Raw genomic sequence first — 22,885 nt, forward strand, 5'->3', positions numbered from 1 at the left:
TTAGTGTTCAGCAAAATGATGTGTCTTTAAATTAAAGGTGGCTTTTTTTCTGAAAATATTGTGTCACTGGAATTTTTACTCACTGTAGGCATTCTGTCCATTAGTACTCAGCAGCACTATAATGAAAAGTACTTTATATAAAGATGAAATAATAAGTATATATACTTGACAGATATCCCATCCAAGTGCATTGGGCAGGCATTTTGCACCTAACACTCAAGCTCCAGTCAAGTATTATCTTAGGTTATTTATGTGTTTATGTTAAAGCATGAAGGGAAGCAAGCCTAATTTAGTAGACTCTAGATTTATATATATCATGTACATATTAGCATGCTCTAATATGTACATGGCAAACAAAAGAGGCAGCGACAAAATCTATTCATTCCTTATGAAATTTTATTCACAATGCAATGTCACATATCAATTTATTATACAATCTCCAAAGCCCAAGTGTTACAAATCAGGAACAATCAGGAACATATTCATTAGAGCCTGTTGAATCCATTCCCATGGACCAGTGCACATAGAGGGGAGAGTGATGTAGCTGGTCCCACCAACCCCTTTCACAGCTGGTTAAACTCATCAGCTGCACCAAGAAAACAACAGGACCACATTACTGCAGAGCAAATTCACTTCTGAAATCCCTCTTTGGAAATACAGTACATCATTGATTTTTATGCTTAATGAATAAAATGAAAATGAAATCACATTGTGCTTGTCTCACCTTTTTCAAGAGTACAATGAGGAAATCAACCTACTCTACCTCGTATCTGCTTGTAAGTCCAATTTTCCAAGTGCTGTTCCATCATATAGCCCTGATACACACACCTATGCTATGCTGCAGCTTTCTGATCCACTCCTACCATCCTGGCCCAAATATAAGGTGGTTTTCCCCCTGAATATACATGGGACATGCCTTATATTAGCTGACAAGTCAAAATTTCAGAACAGTATTACAAAGTGGCAAAAGGTGGCCAAAGTGAATACCATATTCATTCAGTAGATGTGCAGGGTTTAGGTAGCACAGAATTAGGGAAATGAATGAGCCTACCTGCAGTGACCATGCTGAAATAAGTAGATAATTCAGCCTTAATATTATAAATATCTGTGTTGTTCACTGCCTTTACTGAAGTAGAAATCTACAACATTTGTGCACATGCTGGGCATAGGAGGCAGGGGGTGGGTGGAAAAGTCAAAAGATCTAGATAGTTAATGAAACAGAAGCATCAATCATCCCTCATGCTGCTATTAAAGATGCCATAGATGATTGCATGATGTGTGGAATGTTTTGGCACTGTTAGTAAAGGTCTGGAACACCAAAACGTGTTTTGTTACGACAAAGAAGCAGATTCGATGTTCGCAGCAAAAGACAGGTAGGTTTATTTGCACAGCCGGCCGTGGGAATATCATCATTGAGCAGAAGTTCAACAGGTATAGCATTTAGTTCATTTTTATACAGTTAATAGTAGGCACATTTACGTGTTATGATGACCAGCAGGGGTGCTGTTTCTGATTGGTTTTGTGGAGCTGTGCATAGCTAAACAGCTCCCTCTTTAATTGGGTATTTCCTGAGCCCTGTAACCTAATTGGCTCCGTAGGGTTCACAATAGGCGCCGTTTGGCTCCGGTCGGATGTAGCGGCATCGCTTTGTATTCGAATACACATCGCTTGTCTCCAGCGTTTGTATTCAAAGACAAATCGCATGTCTCCGGATCAAATGCCATGCCGTTACACAAAAGTGTCTCCTAACAGCACATTTTTTACAACTGAAAATAAATTTAGAAGTTTTGAGCGATACTGTATGGCTTCTTTGATGAATATTTACAGTACTCTATAATATATCCCACACTTTATATGTTATGTTTTTTATGTAATATAATGTATGGGTCTGCAACTGCATGCACATCCTGAGATACTGAACATCTGACAGCCATTTCCTCTGCAGCAGCTGAAGCTGGCATTATATATGTTGTGCAGATGGTGAGTCATTGATGGAAGGCTAGACACTGGCCATTCAGTACTTACCCTGGGCACAGGGGGAGCTGTACTCACTCACCGCCTCGTCACCTAGAAATCAAGGAAATGTCTCATCAGTAAAAGGTTCTGCCTTTTCCACACTGTCACAAACTCGATAGTTAAGAGCCCCATCAAATAATGTGATCAAACACTACAGTAGAAAGCCAGTCACCCGGGTTTGTCATTGAAAACTCCTGTTTGGAATTGAAGTTAGGCATTACCAATGTTCTCAGATGCGGGGGCTGTGTGATCAACTTACATAAATGAGCTAAAAGCAGACTGTAACCACAGTATTTGCAGTTTGTGTTCATGTAGGTTTTTATATGCTTCACATTTTCCATCATATGATCATCTTCCTTGATAACCTTCAGAGTGCATTGCTGTATATATATTATTTTAAATTGCATTCAGTGAATACTGAATGCAATTGTGTTAGATGTTATGTTAGACAGTCAGTGTGAGTGTTAAAGCAGGAGAGCTGTAGGGAGTGCAGGTGCCGGTGTCTTACTTTTCTTGTAGTAGTCATAAACCTTCACCACAGCGGGCTTCAAGTTCCTCACTGGTACATCCTCCACTATAATCAGATTATACATTTTGGGCTCCATCCTCTTCAGCTGGAAGGCAAATACTATTAATCACTGCATCTCAAAGTATACATAAGACGCAGTCACTTATCTAGCATTGGTGATTCAACATTGTCTAAATGCAAGAAAAAAAAAGAAACACACGGGCTACTGATGCAATATGCCCACTTGATTGACATATGTTAAAGCAATTAAAATTTGCACAAAAAACACAATGCGTAATCTGTCAATTTCAAAACTGAGTGCTTCCGATTGGCTGTTGGAGACTCTGGCCTCCAACAGACCATCAGCTAAGCCCTGCCCGTGAATAGCGCTTGTCCAATCTATTTTAGTAACCGTAACTAACCGCCATTTTTCGGACAAACAGTCCCATAGCTATCTAGCAAGTCTGTAGATTAAACATTATGGTTAAACGGTGCTCCGGGGAACTTGTAGCATGATTACAAGTACCCATAAAGGTTGTAGGGAACATTTACTTATTTAATTTTCAAAACCTAAAGATAACTTGGTGAAATGCATTGTAGACTGCAATCACAGTTTAAAGGCCTTTGCACAAGTCCGATGCAAATTTACTGTCTAAAATATTAGTATCCAAAACCCTACGCACAAAACCATTCATGTTAATGCGTGTTTTTCTACTGTTGGGAATAAGGCTATTGTTACAACAGATAAAAATTGTGTACAAGCAGCCATGACGATAGCATCAAAATGTTGCTGTCAAGCAAGGATAAAAAGAAAAAGGCAAGAGAATTTTTAAGTAGATAGCCAGCCAGCTATGGTTGCCATGAAATCTGTCGTATCCCTTATTACCAACGGTGCTAAGTGACTAGCTAGGTAGCTAGCTTCATAACCAGGTCGGAGTTAAATGTTGAAATAGCAAGCTAACATTAGCTAAGATAACCAGCATTGGTTACCTTACCTTTGCAGGGGTATTAACCCAGCCAAGATAACAAAAGGTAAGTTAAACTCTGTTGTAAACAATACTTTAGCTTCTTTTCTTTGTATTTGTCATGTATAACAAGTTGGCAGTGTTAGTAAGCTGATGCAAGTTGATGTAGGGTAAGTAGCTAGCTAGCTACTCGCTGTAATTATGCCACAATTTAACGTTGCACTTTATCTTATCATATATGCAAACATTAACTTCACTATACATGTCCTAATATGAACTTTATTGTTAACTTTAACAGATGTGTCTTGGTAGCCAGTGCACTAGTCTCAATTTTCGTCAAATCTGCACTATTTGTTTTGATGATTTTCACGTCGTGGATGTAGCCCTCCATAACAGACTGCAGACACTTTTGGGCGAAATTAAACAGCCATTTTAAGATAAGCTATTTAATAGTTCCTGACGAAGTTCGCTCAGGGAAGTAGCTATTCGCTCTATTCAATTTTCAGTTCAATTCAGTTTTTGTCAATGTTGGCTTGACAAATGTGCACTTTCATACTGTCATAGCAGTATCCAGAAATGTAACCAGTAACAATTCAATAATGAACAATAAGGAAGAACACCAAAAGTATACAATTTACAATTCTGACACGAATAGTAATAGTAGGCTAATATTCCAAAAAGAATTAACAAATAACTACGTAAATGTAAAAAACAAATAAACACATCATTATCATAGCAAGGAGAAGAAAGATATTCATTTTAAGTTCTGATTCATTGTCAACACTGTTCCCCTGATGGTGACATTTTCTCTCCTCTCCTAAGAGGAGGTAAATTTTTTCATTATTTGGTACAGTGTTGAAAATGGAGCATATTTTCATTATTTGAGTGAAGTAATTCTGTTGAATATTTGGTGTATTTTTCACATTTTAAAATGACATGCAGCTCTGTCTCTGTTTGTTTGGACTGACAGTGTGGGCAGAGCTGACCATCCTTAGTTATCCATGTTTTTCTGTGGCAGCCATTCTTTACAGCCAGATGGTGCTCACTGATACCCCCTTTCCACCAACACGAACTAGGTGCTACTTCTGGGCTGCTGCTAGCGCCGGTTCAGAGTTGGTTCAACTTGTGAACCTTTTAAGAACTGGTTTGGTTTTTTTTACGGGCTAGAGAGCCACCATAGAGCAACGTCATTACGTCACTGTATACGTCTGTAAACAGTCTGACAGACTCCATATACGTCTCCACTTTCCCGCTAGCTTGACAAACAACAAAAACATAAACAAGAGAACAGTGCTTTAAAAGACAAACTTGTGGGGGACTTCCGGTGACACAGACCGAGTAACAGTGTTCGGTGTGAGCTCCTGCATTTTCGTTGCAAAATATCCTGACATTCATATTTGATTCAGCCTAAATTGGCACAAAACACGGTTTGAAGTCTATGGGATGTCCTTAGAGCAATTCTTGGGCAAAGCTATTGTTAAAATGGCTTCTAAAACTACTAGAAAAACTCAAGAAATGAAGAACATTGCGGCTAGCACTGCTGACAAAGCACAAGATGGCGGTATAGAGACAATAGAGACTGAACTAAGCCCAGTGTTGACCAAGGCTATGGCCACAATTATGGCAAATATCTCAGATATGTTAGAAGCTAAGTACTGCTACCTCGAGTCTGCCCAGCGATTCCTAATAAAACCCTGTTGTAGCCGATCGTACCGATTGTATGTTCAAAAGTCTTTTAAAAGTCAATTTGGAAATGTTTGTCTTATGCACTACGTGCCCCCAGGTCAACAGGTCAACAGATCAAACTTGATTTGTTTCTATGTGTAGCCGATCGGAGCATTTAGAGCTTTTATGTTGACATGATAGCCATTTCCTCCCCCTTTGTCTCAGTACAATCTGTTGGCAGGCTTTGGGACCCAGCGGGATCAGGGATAGGCTAATAGGTGGCCACCTGGCGGATATAACGTCACGTCTGTATCGCACATTTTTTGGGACGCTGTCTGTTTGTCTGTGGGCACTGGATTGCTGGCGTTTGGATTTTTCTCTCAGATCATTCGTGGGGTTGCGACTAAAACGTGAAGGAGCATTGTTGGTGGTGTGAGCCCGGCAACGAGGCGAGATTGTATGCTGAGTGGAGCAAACGGAAGGAACTTCCAGGCCGTTGCTCGGCGTTGTACGACGTAGAGGGGGGCACCACTGGTTTTCCCATAGCCTAGTTTTTGTTATATTTGTTTGGTTTTCTTTTGTTTTTTTATTCTCCCCCGTGTTTGTCTTGCATTGGCACACAATAGTTTGTTCCTGGTGCAGGGCAGGCCTTGAGAGCTAGCATTTATGCCAACGTGGTACTGCTTGTGTAGGAAGCATAGCCGTGTGTGATTGCGGTAGCAGTGTATGGTATCGGGCCAGTGCAATACTTTTATTTAATATTTATTTCTCCGGGCGGTGCAATATAGTCGGCAATAAGTACGGCTAGTTTTCTCTTGGAAGACTGAGCGGATGAAATGTCATTCATTAGTTAACATTTACAGTCACTATCCTGCCTAACTTATTGGGCTTTGCCAGTTGCTGGTAGCGAGTTTTGCCCTGTGAATATTGTGCGTCATCCCTATAGCCCCTGGGCAAAATTGGGTTATTGTTTTCTTGTTCTTTTGATTTTTTATGATTTTACTAAGCTGCCTGAAAATAAATAAGTCTTGATGAAAGCAGTTGTATTCATCTATTTATATTTGTAAAGAACTTGCTGGGGAACCGAAACCTTGAGTGTTAGGGCTCTCTCCCCCTTATAATTGAGAGTGGCGTAGTCAGAGTTTACCCTTAGTGCTTTAAGCCACACTGTGAAACCTGCACTCGCCTGGTCCGCGTCTGAGTCCGTGCCTGCACCCTGACACCCCAACATTAAACTGTATCAGTTAGCTTCCCATTTTCGATATATGGTAGATTGGGTATGAACTAAATGACCCAGACTCTGTATGGTTAGATATTTAAACATTCAGCTAGTCTTTTACTTATCCTGAAGTGGAAGGATTCAGAGGTTGCAGATGGTAATTTAATTGTTAAGTCTACACTAAAGGCTTGGGATATGATTAGGAAATGGGAAAAAAGAACTGATGTTTTATCACTAGTTAGTCCAATACAAAATAACACAGATTTTCTTTCAGAAATGACAGATAATGGGTTTTCTCTATGAGAGAATGCAGGTGTTACAATTTTGAAAGACTTATTTGAAGGAGACAGAATGATGTCATTTGATCAACTAAGGTTGAAATATAAATTACCTCAAACACATTTTTTTCGGTTCCTACAAGTTAGAAGTTTTGTTCAGAATCAAATTGCATGTAAATTTAATCTGGAAATATCGCCAACTGAGCAATTACTTTATAAAATACGTAGCAATAAGGTTATAGTAGGATGCTGCTATGAGGCCCTCTACAAGTCCAGTAAAGTAAACAATGCAATCTTGCAAACGTGGGCTCAAGATCTTGGGGTGGAGACAGATGAGGCTACAGGGACAGGTATATGGGAGTATGCCAATAACATATCCATATGTAATAAAGCAAAGGAATTGCAATTCAGGTTGCTGCACTGCCCGCAGATATCGCCTCAACTCAGAAATAAGATGGACCCAAAGAAGTCGGCCCTGTGTATTAAGTGTAATGGGGAGGTTTATAGTTTTATACACACTATATGGACTTGTGTACATATTCAGGACTTCTGGATGAAAATGGTTTCAAAGCTAAATTCGGTTTTCAATAAAGAATTGGATTTAGATCCATTATGCCTTCTGTTAGGAATGCCGCACCCACAAATCAAGGGGACTTATAAACAAAAATTGTTGAATGTGTTAACCTATACTGCACGAAAAAGCATAAAATAAGACACTAACAGTCTCAGAATGGCATAAGGTAATATTCAACCTGTTACCCATGGAATATCTGACATACTGGTCTAGAGGTAGAACTGGCATATTTTATTTGACTCCATTCCTGGATTATGTGGGACCTACAATATCCAATATATTTTGGAAGGCACTTCCTAGACCAAGGAAGGATGGTTGAATGCTGGAGGGAGGTTTTGTTGTCTGTATTTTTTTTTCTTTTTAAATGATATCCCACCATGCTTGTGAACTCTATCTCAGCCAGTGAGCTCTGTAAATCCTTCAGTGTTGTAGCTGGTCTCTTGGACACCTCTCTTCTTGCCTGGGCACTCAATTTGGAGGGATGACCTGATCTTGGTAGTGCCTGGGTTGTGCCATATTTTTTTCCATTTAGGAACCTTAGGAAGGTTCAAAGCTTTGCTGATCCAACCTTGTCCAGCTTTTTTCCTCCTAACAACTTCATCGTGAAGTTTCACAGGCAGTTCCTTGGTCTTCATGACGGCAGGACTGATCTGACCTCCCAAAATCAGTGATATTTATTGTGCAAGCATACAACTGGACACAAGTGGATTTGAAATGAACACAGGTGTACCTTGTTTACCATGTTTAGTGTGAGCTCTCAAGAAAATGAAACACTTCTAATTTAGGTTGTTTAAAAAAAGGGGGTAAGTACTTATCAATTAAGCAGTTTACAGATTTTTATTTTTGAAGAAAGGTGCATAAAACAAAAAAATCCAGCGAGCGGCAGTTCTGGGGGGAAAATGCAATGTTCATGACAGAGGTCAGAGGAGAATGGCCAGACTGGTCCAAGCTGACAGGAAGGCGACAGTAACCCAAATAACAACATGTTACAACAGTGCTATGCAGAAAAGCATTTCTGAACATACAACACGTTGAACATTTAGGTGGATGGGCTACAGAAGGAGAAGACCCTTCTAGGTACCACTCCCAACAGCTAAGAACAGGAAACTGAGGCTACAGTGAGCACAGGCTTACCAAAACTGGACGGTAGACAATTGGAAAAACATCGCCTGCTCTGATGAATCTCCATTTCTGCTATGATTATGACATGTATGCAGATGGTAGGGTCAGAATTTGGCATAAACAACATGAATCCATGGATCCATCCTGCCTTGTGTCAACGGTTCAGGCTGGAGGTGGTGGTGTAATGGTGTGGGGAACATTTTCTTGGCACACATTAGGCACCTTAACACCAAGTGAGCATCGTTTAAATGTCACAGCCTATGAGTATTGTTGCTGATTATGTGCATCCCTTTATGACCACGGTCTACCCATCTTCTAATGGCTACTTCCAGCAGGATAATGCACCATGCCACAAAGCACACGTCATCTCAAACTGGTTCCAGGAACATGACAATGAGTTCAGTGTACTCCAATGGCCTTCACAGTCACCAGATCTCAATCCAATAGAGTTCCTTTGGGATGTGGCAGAACGGGACATTCGCAGCATGAATGTGCAGCTGTCAAATCTGCAGCAACTGCATGGTGCTATCATGTCAGCGGAGTGGAATCTCTAAGGAATTTTTCCAGTACCTTGTTGAATCCATGCTACCCCTGGGGGCAAAGGGGGTTCCTACCCAGTATTAGAGAGGTGTACCCAATAAAGTGGTCACTGAGTGTAGGTTAGTAGACTGAGCCTCTGACCAGGTGAAGAGACTGAACGCACTGACTTTCATAGTACAAAGACACTGAAGTGACGCCAACTGAGATTTTGGATATTTTCACCAGATGTGGCCAGACGGCTAGTCCTGGTTTTGAAAGATGAGCGGTCATTCAAATGATATAAAAATCCTCATTTCCCATGAAGGGAATTAATAAAGTGCATTTATAACCTAAGTAATATTAGGCTCTATTCCATAGATTAGCTACCAGAAAGCCTATGAAGACTGCATTGATATAGGCTAAACCTTTTTTAATTATTATTTTTATAGGGCTGAACAAGCACAACCTTAAACGCAAGCTATGAGTCCACATTCAACCATTGATTTATTCCTTGATTTGGATCAAAAGCTGAATACCACCTTATTTCACTTAGCTCGATGTAGTGGTTATCATAGACCTTATTTAGATTATTGAGATTCATAGAATGACAGGTGGCACAAATATTATGAGTCACTTTGGTTGGTAAGTGAGGAGGTTTTGATTCAGAAGCCGGTTTGAGTACCCCATCCTCCCTTAAGTTAACCGTAATTTAAATATGGCCCTGTTGCATTTTCACTGTATTATAGGATGCTGTTACTCTGGTAAACATGAAACTTGCATTTGTACATGTAGTTTATCCATTTACACAGCTGAGTGTTTAATGATTCAGTTTATGCCAACTACCTTGCTATAGGTACAAGAGCAATGGCCCCCTCAGGAATGGAACCTGCAGCCTTTTGCTTTTGGGATGAATTCGCTTATTGAATTACACTGCTTCTTATGAACTCTTTGGGTTTGTAGTCTTACCTCATCCAGATAGATGATCACATGACCTTCTTCCTCTTCAACACGTTTGACAGCGGGATCAGCTTGCAGCTGCAGGAGTGAACCACAGAAACATGGTTCAGTTACGTGTCTGAGTGCATGCTCTTCAGACACATCAAAAACCTCCATTGATGATATTTACTTTTTTCTCCTTCACTTAGTGCTCCAGCCCAACACCTGTCTTACCCCACCTCTTTGCAAGGCACTGCTGTATTTCTGGAATTCTTTGAATGATTACAGGGAAAAAGACATGAGTCTTCAAAAATGTATTAATAAACTTGAAATATCAAAGCCCAAGTGCATCCATTTTCAGTTATATGTATTGTTCACACTATAGGCATAGTGTATTTCAAAAAGTAATAGTGGACACTATGTCATACTATGTGAAATGTATGTCATGTTTTAATCTATTCACTGATACAGTATATCTCTGTACTTGTACACATATAAATGGCCATGTATTAATTCTCCATGCCAGATGAGACATTACAAGAAGGAAGAGTGTTTCTCTGAGAGAGACTTACGGGGGTGAGAGAGCTCTTATCCAGGAGAAATCCAGACAGGAGGCGTACGCTGATGATCACCATGTTGGTCTCTTCCCGCCTGCCGTTGTACCTGTTCCACAAAATCAAATCTGCTGTATTCTCTCTCTCTCTCTCTCTCTCTCTCTCTTTACCTCTGCATCTGTTCTTCTGTTTTCCATGTAACAGCAAAAGAAACTCTGAAACATATGACAGCCACCAAACCAGAACCAAAGCCCACCTGACATATGCATACAAACAGAACCAAAGCCCACCTGACAGCCACAGTCACCACCAGGGACGGCCTCCGTGTGCTGCTGCAGTTCCCTGCTGCTGTGGCCGTGATGGTGAAGGAGGAGGAGTCTGGAGGAGGGGGGATGTTGTAGCTCAGAGCGATCTGAAAGGCAGAGACACGTTTGAGGGTCACTGAACCGACTGAGATGTCCTGTCTGTCACAACAGTCATGGGACACCTGAGACAGGAAGCTGCAGCTGTGAACTACTGACAGGATTAGTGACAGGCCTGGTCTAGTCTGAGGGAAATATGGTGTGTTGGACACAGCACTGAGGATCAGGATGTGTGAGGTAACTGCAGTACAGGGTGGAGCCACCATACAGCTCAGTACTGACCTGCACAAACACACAGGACTCGCCCTCTGCCTTGATGCTGTAGACTCCAGGCACCTCCTGCAGCTGCTCTTCCTGGTACAGCAGCCTGTTGTGCTGATCCACACTGAACTGCTGCTTATAGCTGCCTGTAGAGGCCACTGTCACTGTGCTGGCACCTCCCGGACTGAAGGTGGCAGCACCGTACAGCGTCAGAGCCTGCAGAGCCACCACTGTGTCCTGAAGAAGGAAAGAGAGGATAACAGAGAGAGAAAGAGAATGGGAAAGGCCGAAGGGAGGGAGAAAAAACAGGCAAATAATCAAAGTGAAACTGCTGTGTACTGTGAACTGAACAGCAGAGGGGAGAGAAAAATGTATGAAGACCACAAAAGACAGCCAGAGAAGAAGTAATGAAATCACATGATGTGGAAACTTAAGCAAGTCAGTAGAAATGAAACCAAGCAAATAAAATGAGGTTCAGATAAAGAAAGGGAGATAGACAAAAAGAGAGGTCTGGGGACCTGTGTGGAGGAGAAGCCACCGTAGGGGTTCTGCTGCTGGGCCAGCCAGCGGACGATGGTGGAGGAGTAGCTGAGGTCAAAGCCAGTAAGGGGAGGCCCAGTGAGGAGGGCCAGAAGAACATAGGAGGTCATCTCCACCGACAGTGAGTCTATCCCAGAAGCCTCAGCGTGTTCCCAGTGTCGCCCATCTCCTAAAACAACAGAGTTACAGCCACACCCGTCTAATGGTCCCTTTCTGAACACATTAACTCTTGTACTTGCAAACACAGTGGTGCAAACGCTACAGTCACTGGAATTTTTCATCCTCTTGTTGGTTCCCATTTTAGGCATGAATTTGATTCAACAGTTTTTTTCTGTTCCCCTTTCAACAATCGTTCTTGGAATCAGCAGTTGTGCAATTGACTCATTTCACTCTGACAACGGTTGAGAGTGGTTAGACAGGGAAAGCTTGACTGGCCCACCCACTCCTACCACTGGGGAAAAATACTTAACCTGTACTCCAGATCAGCACTATGCCAACTGAGCTAGCTCCTTTTGAATGACGAATGTGTGAATGTGCAAACTACACTTCACAGTAATTAGCTACAGGATTCTAAGTATCGTGCGTCCCTAATGTAATTGGACAATAATCTTCATCACTTCAAAGCATGAAAAGTTGCAAATAAAAACTGACATAACTGAAAACATTGAAAATTTCCTTTGCCCTCTGAAGCTGCCAGCTTTAATTATTCACATTCCAAGCAAAGATTCAGCATGTGAATTTTTAGGTAATCTATATGCAATCATCAGACTATCCCAGCCTAGAAAAAATTTAAAAAAAAACCTACTTACCACTTACCACTTCCTTCTTGTGTCATTTCTTCACAGCATCTCTCCACCCCATTTCCTGCTTACATCTATTCCAATATATGATGTCCAAAAAGGGGGGTCAAGAACCTTGGCCCCCGGCAAGATGTGAGCACTTCCTCGGACTCCAAGCATATGTCTGTACCCTTATACCTGCACAATCAGCAACACTCCTTATTGTAACAAACTCCTTACCCACTGAATCATTGTTTGTGGGGTGACTACCTGTCCTGGGAGCTGTCACCTGTAATTCTCATAAGTAGAGCTACCTGTGGTCTTGGCCACTCTGTCCAGCTGGCCAATCAGACGCATCTTCATATCATGGTCTCCGGCCAGGGAGAAGGTGTAGGAGAACAGGGCAGTGGCGTAGATGCTGTTGAGCTGATCTGAGGCCAGTTTCAGACACGACAGGCTCCTCCGCACCATGGGGTCCTGATACACACAGGATATGTACCACACAATAAAAAATAACATGACTAAATATATAAGATATAAGATGCCACATAAACTGCTATACCGTTGTATATAAAATGTATCTAGATATAGTTAGGTCCATAGGTATTTGGAGAGTGACACAACTTTCATTATTTTGGCTCTGTATGCAACCACAATGGATTTGAAATGAAGCAATCAAGATGCAATTGAAGTGCAGACTTGGAACTCATGGACAACACCAAATTCTGGGTTTCCTCCCTGGTGATGCTTTGTCAGGCCAATTACTTATGTACCTAACTGTACCTATAGGCCGCAGTGTTTCTCAGTCCTACTCCTGGAGCCCCCCTGTCTTGCATATCTTCTATCTATCCTTGCTGCTTGATTAAATCAGGTGTGCCCAGCTAATCAAAAGTGCCATGATGAGTTCAGTCAGGTAGGTAGAGCAGGGAAATATGGAAAACTTGCAGAGCAGGGGGGCCCCAGGAGCAGGATTGAGAATCAGTGGATAGGGCATATGTTTGACAATATATGAATCATTGCTAATGTCCTTAAATAAATAAACCTATATATATATACACATTAAGCCATGATATATATTTGACAAATTTCTCTGCCTACAATTTTAAATATGTTTTTAACTTACAGCAATATAAAGGATATTCTATGTAGTGTATATATAACCTGACTGATACCCATTCTGTGCCACTGTTCATTTAGGCAGGTCTGTGAGTAAAATCTCATACATACTAATCTTTAAAAGAAGAAAGCTTTGTGCTAAAACTTTGATCATGGGATTTATGTACAGCCTCATTATCTTTGGTCCAGGTGAGAGCCATAGACATTGGAGACCCTCAGTAAACTGTGGTTGCCATGTTGATGGTTTCTTGTGTGTACTCACTGTGACATTCCTGTCCAGCTCAAGGAGAGCCGCTGTGACATAGGCGGTCAACATCACCTCATCACTGACTCCGCCCTGTAAACGGTTTCCGGAAACACATCATTAACTACAATACAAAGAATATTTCAGAATGAGCAGATTCTACATGTACAGCTGAATGACACAGGAACATTTTGTTCTTTCATGTTTGTATGATTACTTTGTCCTTATGCAGTATATTGACCAAATCTTTGTACAAATTAATAAACATTACAAGATCACAACCAGGGAGCGTATGTGATGTATCAAGCACCAACATATCAAGCCTACATTATGCCTTAGAAGTATTCAGTGGACACTCAGTAAGAAGTGAGATGTGTACAGGAGACACATGCAGAGAGGCTAAACATGATGAGGCTGCTCACAGAGATTTGTAAAGGAAACAAAAATTTGTCTTGCGTGTGTGTGTGTGTGTGTGTGTGTGTGTGTGTGTCTGTGTGTGTGTGTGTGTGTGTGTCTGTGTGTGTGTGAGAGTGTGTGAGTGTGTGAGTGTGTGAGTGTATGTATGTCTATGTCTGCTCATCTGTTCCCTCTCACCTTCATCCCATTGTGAAAGAGTTTCCCCACAGACCTGATGCAGCCATCCGGATTTTGATGACGGCTGAGCCATGCTTTGGCGCTGGTGATGTGTTCTGGGTCGATAAAGATGTACGGCCTCGCGCCTCCAAAAGACTTCATCACAAACGCGGTCAGCCTGGACATACAGACACAGGATCTCAGGCCTAAATCCCCTGGCTGAGGCGGCAGGTTTGAGTAGAGCTTATTTTCCTGCCTGAGGGGCTGGGAAATGGCTGAAAAATCCAATGCCAGTTTTTCAATCCCGCTCCCCTTTTGGACCACCATGTTTGGTATCGCTAGTTGCACATGAGGCATGTCTGACTGGGATAATCTCTGCTGTCTCACTGGAGATCTGAAGGTAATGAACGCAATCCCTCCAATAAAGTCACATGCCTGCAGCAACTATTTTTAATCTCTTAGTGGACCACTGCAAGGGAAATGCCAATTAGAGGCTAGACAGGTATTCATTAATGTTCATGATATAAGCCTCTCATAGGTAAATACAAGTGTAATGTGGTGCAACAATGGTGGTGTCACAGTGAAGGGTTCAGTGAAGTCTCCTTGCATCTCTTAGCACAGGTGAGGCTGCAGGTGAGGAGCAGTGAAGATTATCCTTCCTCTGTGTCGGGGGAGGAGTAAGACAGCAGGACACTCAGACTGACCAGGTGTTCCCTGAGGGGTCACTCTGTCCAAAGGCACTGTAGGAGCCATCTCTGTGCTTGTAGTTCAGCTCGCGCTGATAACCTGCAGGAGAAGGTGAGCACAGCAAATACAAATACAAATTCTGAGAACTTGTGTGTGTGTGTGAAAATTTCCTGTAAAATTTTGTAACCAAATTGAAACGCTGTTGATCCCTCATCCATACAACAGCCAATGAGACGCCTGCTCTCTGGCCCCACCCCCTACTCACCACTCTCCAGGAAGGTGATGGCTTTGGCCCTGATCTCCGGTGTCAGTTGTCCGGTGCTCTCCAGGTATCTGAGGATGAAGATGTTGGGGGCGAAGCGCAGCATGTTCTGCTCTCCACAGCCGTACGGCATGGCCAACAAGCCATCCAGGTTCCTCATAGCGCGCCCCATCAGGTCTCCTGTGGGGGGGGCCACACCCATGATCAACACAATCACACACACACATACACACACACACACACACACACACACACACAAGCAATGCATGAACACAAACAATGCACATTAACACCAGCATCAACATACAGTACAAACACACCAACATCCACAGCGAAATGAAATGTGCACTAATCAGGCATGGTGACTACTACACTGTCAGCATGTACACAATGCCAACAAAACTCTATTTATGTCTGGTATTTATCACTTCTACACCTTAGCAGCTTCACTAATCCAGATCTGATTGTGCATATGCGGAAATAGGCCTTGATTAAAAAACCAGGAGGAAGAAGAGATTTCTCACCCAGTACTGAGAGAAAGGCCTTGGCAGAGCCCTCCACAAAGACCTCTGGCAGCTCAAGAGAAATTATCTTCTCCACAGCGCCCTCTGGAGGACACAGGGATGACAGGCAGACTGACTAACGCCCATTTCCACTATAACTAATGTATTGTAGGACAATATACTGTGTAACAACAATCTGTTGTGAAACAATCCCCCACAACAGTAAAGTAAAGGTCTTCATTACAGGGTGATTCCATTAATGACAAAAACCACATGGCCGCATTAACATTCAGTAAAACAATCCAAGGCAGTGAATCACAAATGAAACAGATTTTGAAGTTTAAATTGCATTTTATACTTCTACATTTCACAGTGCATATGAAAAAAATCAAATACAAAAATTCCAAGTGGCAATTTTTTTCTAATTTTCAATATATTTTGACAAACAATAAACTTGAAAATGTCCCTAATGTGTTATATTGCGTTACTGGGCGAGGGAGAGGAAAGAGGTGTGACCTTTAGGGCACAGCAGGGCATTGTGGCTGATGGTCTGCTCTGTGCCCTCAGGCTGAAACAGGGAGAGATCAGTTATAATGAACTCTATCAAACAGTTACACGGGCAAATATGAAACCCCAGATATAAGGAATATATTCGTCATATCGGTTGGAATTTATGGGATGTTTTTCATATATATGACTTTACTTTACTTTGGGGACATACTTTACAATATATTGTGTTTCAGTTTTACAATATTTTTCCCATATCTATAAAATTGGTATTTAGTGATTAATATGTATGTAAAGCATATGTATATGTACATATAAATATATGTATATTTACATATACTGAAGTAGTGTTCTAGATTTTGAAATGCCCTTAAGTAATATACTGTATCCCAATAGCTCATGCAGAAACAAGTATATAAGACTATGTGTCTGTCTTTCTGAATACTTGTATATGTTCAACATTACATTATTAATATTATTAACTAGATCCCCTGTCTCACATTTTGTACCTGACCATTCATGCAGCAGCAGCTCCAGCTGAGTACTTTGCTTAACCAAGTGCACTGCTGCCTCCATTACATAAGCAGATAAATGGCTGTGTAGTGCAACAGGGTGACCTCTCACCTCCACCAGCAGCTTTCGGACCACAGTGTCGATTTGTCCCCTCTCAGGCACAGTGACCACCTCATTGCCACACAGGTCCTCGGTACTCAAGGCCTCTGCACTGGCTTTAATGCTCACCTCACCTTGGAGAGCACAGACACAGCCTCACTTACAAACACACACGGCACCTCTCACTCATATCACTTCTGTTGGAAGCTAAAGATTTCTGTGTTTAAAGGCAATATAAAAGCTGGCTGAGATGTTACAGAGGGTGAATGTTCCCCCAATGTGCCATGCTGGGGGGTCATACAGTACAGGGGGGCTCAGTGACTCACCCAGAGCGGTTGGGGTGAGGACCCAGCTGAATGTGTCACTCTCCTCTCCACAGAGACACCGCCTGTACTGGCAGCCATCACACGGCTGAGCTGTGAACTGCGCCGATTCCGCCAGACTGACCTGCACCTGAGAACACAGATACACACACGCTTTACTACATAAGTCAACACCAGACTTGAGAGACCAACTGACAACTTGTGCAATTGTTTTTATGAGGTATTCAAATGAAGGCATTAGCATGCACATGGTCAAAAAAGAGAGGTGTAGTAAAGCTCAAGGGAAACAGGAGGAATATGTGAGAGGTGAACTTCAGGAAGCCAGGCCTCTTCTTCCAGATCTCAAACTCATTGTTCCCTCGCTTTAATGCAATGTCATTAAACAGAGTCATGCGGTTTCTTTCATAGTCAAAATAAAATTGGGATTTTACAAAGTTGATGTGATCCTGGGAATTGCATCCTGCCTGATGACAGTCACCTGAGATTCGATCCTTACTAGGACACATGAGATGAACTTTTCACACCTGGACAACTCAACGTTTCAGACATTTTTTACTGAGTACCTTAGGATGACTATTGAAGGGAATGGTGGCAGTGAACTGAGCAGTGTCTCACCATGATGCATTTGGAGAGGTAGTTGAAGACCGTGGCCTTCAGTGTGAACACCTCCCCACGGATGATGGAGTACGGCAGTGTCAGGGTCAGGAAGAAAGGCTGGAAGGCCGTGAGGCCCGTGTTGGCGGCCAGGCCGAATCCAGCTGAGGAGGTGCAGAATGCGTTTGCCACCCATTTAGTGATGGTGTCTGGGACAGTCTGCTCCACCCTCACTGAGCCCGAATCTCTGCATGGAGGAAGAAGGGAACCCAGTGTATCAGGAAATACAGATCATAGCAGAATCAGACAGGACTTTAACACTGTCAAGAAACAAACTACAAATACCATGAGCTAATTTGCTAATGTCCTATACAACAGCAACTGTAAAATCAATGCTTCTTTAGTTCTGCAAAGATTCTCTGAGTTTCATCACAGGTATAAACACATTTAGTGGTTTTTAACTTGGAGTTTTAGATGTATTTCTGAATGGCTTGCTGTATACTGAAAAAAGATATTCAACACTAGATGGTATACCTGTTGTTCCCTCCACACAACTTGAATAGAAGAGTTTGACTCAGGTGAAAATGGCAGAGAGTTTGTAAGGTTAAGCTCTGGGTAAATGTCTGTCCTGGGGCCTGTCTGTGGTTAAATACTCTCCAGGACCGATATCATATTTGTCATACCCCACTGGTACCAGCTCCCATATCCATGTCTCGGGGAAGAAGGTTCGAATGGTTTCTCTGGGTGGCTCCACGGAGGTCACTGGAGGCACAGCTGGTTCTGGGATGACGGGGACCGCTGCAGCTATTCCCAGTTGTGCTGGCAGTCCGGCTGGTCCTAGTGGTCCTGTTGGTCCTGGCAGTTCAGCTCCAATGTGAAAAAAATCCGGGATAATTCCTAATGGTCGCATACGGTGTCGCCTTGGCATTCGCTCTATTGGGCATTGTTAAAAAAGAGAGAAAATCTGGAACTTTTTAGAAATGAATAAACTCATCCATCAAGTCTGTAAATGAGTCATACTTCCACAGTGGAAAAACGAACACTAAGTAAACACATCATACCATAACAAGGGACAGGAGCTTTCATTTCTAAGTTGGTCAGGGCCTTCATGCCGACTCCCTGAAAAAATGTAAAAAACCAGCATCAATACATTTACTGAGAGAAAATGACCGTTTTGCAGATCATGGAAACAGAAGATTTTACAGTGACTGAGTTAAAATTTTCTCTGATTGTGGTCCTGGAGACTTAGTGTATATGCTGGTCTTTTAAGCGGCCTTATTAGATTTTATCAGACTGTCATATGGCAATGGACTCACAAAGGACAACTAAAGAGTTGTGTTGTTGGAAGTGTCTTTATGCTAATGTTTAAGATAATCAAAAGGTGAAGGTAAATGCAGACATCATTAATTTGAAATACAGATGTGCATTCCACATTATTGAGACAAACTAAGGACTAGAACCATGCATATCGGCCCTAGACAATCAATCAGACTGCATGTGAAACATGCAAGACATTGCCTGGTGTGTCAGATTCTCAGGGAATTCATTTCCAAACAATCCACCAAGAACTTCAAATCTGCTGTATTTTTGTCACTTGAAAAATAAAGGTTCTGAATGTTAGAATTCCAGCAATAGAGAAATTTAAGAGAGTGTTAATAAAACCCCACAAAAGAACAGCATTTCATGTTGTCATGCATTCAAGGCTGATGGGGGATAGATTGATGTGAGACTGAGGTATAGAACAAAATAAGTGTTAGTTATCAGTTAGTTACTTAGTTAGCAGTTTTTTGGCTCTCAGGAAATTAAAGTAACTGCAATCACTATTGTGGGGTTGGCAAAGTTTTACTAGACGTCTTCAAGCATAGCTAGAAATAGTTTGGTGGAATCATTTTAAGAAAAGTATCATTTTTACAATGAAGACATTTCAAATAAGAGCCAAACCATCTTCTGGAGTTTGATCATTTATATATAAGCAGCTTAAACATCTCCCATATTACACCTACACAGCTAGACATTTACTGAAGCAGTGGAGATGAGGTACCATACTGAAAGGGGTAACAGCTGTGCCCAGCCCGGACATGAGCCTGCAGCCCTCGAGTCCTACATCCAGTGACACAGCCTGGAACATGAGGCCCTTACCTTAAAGATCCTGTAGGTGTCATCTTTCACACCTGAGGGATTAAAGTATATTCTGTGTTTCCTCCGGTTCCAGGTTCTCCCCCGTCTGGAAAGGCAAGGAGAAGCCTCCCAATCCTCCACCTGTTGTGGATAGTTATTCAGCCTCTGGAAAGGTAGTCTATCATATACCTGAGGGTGGAGATAGGCAGAGAGTCAGAGGGTAACAATTATACTCATTTCTATACATGTATATTGAAAAATACATCTGTTCTTACACTCCACTCAATTATTGCATGAACACAATAATGAAATTGTCTTTGCTTGTCTTTTGTTCACTCTGTTGAGAAGGGAAATTTCCTGGAAAAAGTTTAGTGTAAATTAGAGAGGGAAGGAGGGAGGGACAGATGGACACAGTCCTGCCCTCATGACTACATTATTGCCTCAGTCGCTGTTACACAAGTTGGGTCAACACTCCATGATGAGGTGAAAAGGCACAAACAGCAGGTCTCTTTGGGAAGTATGCCAGGCTGTGGTAGCGATTGGGCGGGGCCGTTCGGGGTCTAGTCTCACCGCCTTTGCGTTGAGCTCCTCCTCTGGCTTCTTCAGGAGCACGCTCTGGTCGATGGCCCTCAGGGAGCACAGAGACCCCGGCTGGGCCTGCAGCTCCAGAGACGTCTTCTCCCCAGGGAGCTGCTGGGGGGAGGAAAACTGGAGAGACACCTGGAACAAAACCATCAAACGGTTATTAAGCCCCATATATGACCTGTGAATAAAACAAGAATGAAGCAGCACTGTTTAACAGCTGTAACTGCTATAGTGCCATTTTCACATGTTCATACTTTAGTGGTAAAAGGTCATTACCACCGTTACCTTGGTGGGTAGCCGGTCAGTGGGTGAGTGACTAAGAAAGGATTACTTACTATTCTACAACCCCTGACTTAAGAGAGCAAACCAGGAACTGTTTAGTTTCTGCAGCTACATTTCTGGGACTTGGTACTGCTAGTATTTAGAGGGAGCTGGTGAGTGAGTGACTGAATGAATGATAGACTCTTCCAATTCCTGTACTGCTTCTTCACATCACAAAAAAAGTAAAATGTGTGTGACAGTAGTTTCATGTTGTGGGAAACAACCAATCAAAAGGAAATGCAGCAGGCAACTCATGGCCCGGCAAGGTTCCAAATGGAACCCACCTACACTGTCCACATTTCACAATTCCCTGCCCCTGTCTCAAACCACAGTCCCACTAAAAATCAATGCATCAGCAAACAGAATGGTAAAACAGCACAGCAGAATGGAGTCAATGTTCTGTTATAAAATGGATCTACTGCTCAGGGTTTTTCACTTTCCTGGTAGTGACAATCAATTTTGATCTACTCTCAGTGCTGTGATGCAACTATACAAATCTTCCTGCAGAGCAGGTGCTGGTTACCTTGTTTCTGAAGCACAACTGGATGGGGAAGTCAGAGCTGTCTGCCACAATCTCACCCATAGGCAACACCGTGTACACCACCACCTGGGCATAAGGGACCAGCTCTGCCATCTGCTGCAGTGTTAAGGACAGGTCCCCTTTCTTTACTGAAACAAACACCAAACAGTCATAATTTCAGTAGGGTTAGTTGCTGGTATAAGGTGTTCAGCTGTACAAGGGTACCACACATGACAACCGTTCATGATATCTGTGTATAATGGTGGAATGCTCGTTCATGTATTTCAGAAACACAACACAGCTGAGAAGACTGATCCCCTTTCAGAATTCGTCACCTTCTCCGTCACTCAATGTCACTGTAGAACGGCCATGCTGGACCATGCTCCCTTTGGACAGGACCTGGGTAACAAAGGAAGAGTCACCTGGAGTCAGGTAAACCTGGGTGGGGGGTAGAGTCTCAAGACAAAACACCCCCAATAGCAGCTGATAGCAGTGACACGTAATGTTCATGGTGACTCAGGCCAATTTTCCCTCCCTGAGCTACACCAGTGCATTAATATCTGCATATGGAAGGCCGTCTTAGCCTTCCGGATGTTCTTGCACTCAAGCAAGTACCTGCAGTCCCCACCCCCCCACCCACACCCATTCCCCCACCCCCCATCCACACCGAAACACTGTATAGGTGGCTGGGACATGAGCACTCACCAGGAAGAAAAAGTCCAGGTTTTTCTGTCCACTAAGCTCCTGCTCTTGGATAATGTACTGCACCAGGAGCCGACCATCCTCATCACATGGGAGCTTCCCTTTTGTCTGCCTGATCTTCACAAAGCTCTTGCTTTTTGAATGAAATGCTTTAACTGTATGATGCACAGTCTCGTCATTTCGGTAATAGAAACCATACCAAACCTCCAACACCTTTGGTGAGGACCGTGCCTGTATTCAGAGGAGCAGAAATAGAAGAAGACATTCATTCAAAAAATATCACTCAACATTACCCCACCAGGAAACTAATTCTCCTACCATGGAACAAGATAATGTTGCTTCTGACTCTCCAAAAAAGTGCTAAACCCAGATTGTGGTACCAGACCATAAAAAGATCAAGGATAACGGGCTAACAGAATCCATCATGATGCAGTAATCTGTAAATGTATTTCGAGTGAATACATATTGACCTTTTAGACCAAAAAGTGTAGCTTGATTTCCCAGAATCCCCAGTTCTGACATTTATGAAGGAAGCTGCACTGGCAGTGCCACTCACACAGCAAGAACATGGATGAGTAAATTTACACTGATTCAGATTTGTTTGAATGAGCATTCATTCCACAACACTCAATGTGGCAGACAAGGTTTAATGTTTATTGTATGTAACAGAAAAAGTCTACTGTTCAATTGTATGTATGTATCAATACAAGATTATATTCAAAATTTTGAAATGGAAGCTTTTGGCTAAGATTCAAGGCAAAAGACTGAACATGCATGCAGAAAACAACATACTAAGAGTAATCACATACTAAGAGACTACCTTTTTGTGAAAGGGACAATATTTTAAACAACTGTAAAGGAGGTAAATTTTTGTGTCATAAATACACATTTTACCTCTCAATACACATTTGCTGTTGCGG

At 42.3% G+C, this 22,885-nt stretch overlaps 1 protein-coding gene across 1 annotated transcript in view; it reads right to left on the reverse strand.

Moving 5' to 3' along the window:
* Positions 1 to 462: 462 nt before the first annotated feature.
* LOC118774270 (alpha-2-macroglobulin-like) overlaps positions 463 to 22,885 on the reverse strand; it is a 55,874-nt gene continuing 33,451 nt past the window's right edge. Inside the window, exons 27-36 of the mRNA XM_036523492.1 lie at positions 13,677 to 13,751; positions 12,613 to 12,775; positions 11,498 to 11,688; positions 11,001 to 11,216; positions 10,647 to 10,768; positions 10,375 to 10,465; positions 9,833 to 9,901; positions 2,525 to 2,630; positions 2,026 to 2,067; positions 463 to 586 (exon numbers count right to left, since the gene is read on the reverse strand). Coding sequence (XP_036379385.1) covers positions 564 to 586; positions 2,026 to 2,067; positions 2,525 to 2,630; positions 9,833 to 9,901; positions 10,375 to 10,465; positions 10,647 to 10,768; positions 11,001 to 11,216; positions 11,498 to 11,688; positions 12,613 to 12,775; positions 13,677 to 13,751 — 1,098 coding nt within the window. The 3' untranslated portion in view covers positions 463 to 563. The remainder of the gene's footprint in view (positions 587 to 2,025; positions 2,068 to 2,524; positions 2,631 to 9,832; positions 9,902 to 10,374; positions 10,466 to 10,646; positions 10,769 to 11,000; positions 11,217 to 11,497; positions 11,689 to 12,612; positions 12,776 to 13,676; positions 13,752 to 22,885) is intronic.

The sequence above is a fragment of the Megalops cyprinoides genome, chromosome 3 (assembly GCF_013368585.1).
Source record: "Megalops cyprinoides isolate fMegCyp1 chromosome 3, fMegCyp1.pri, whole genome shotgun sequence".
Classification (NCBI taxonomy): Eukaryota; Metazoa; Chordata; class Actinopteri; order Elopiformes; family Megalopidae; genus Megalops; species Megalops cyprinoides.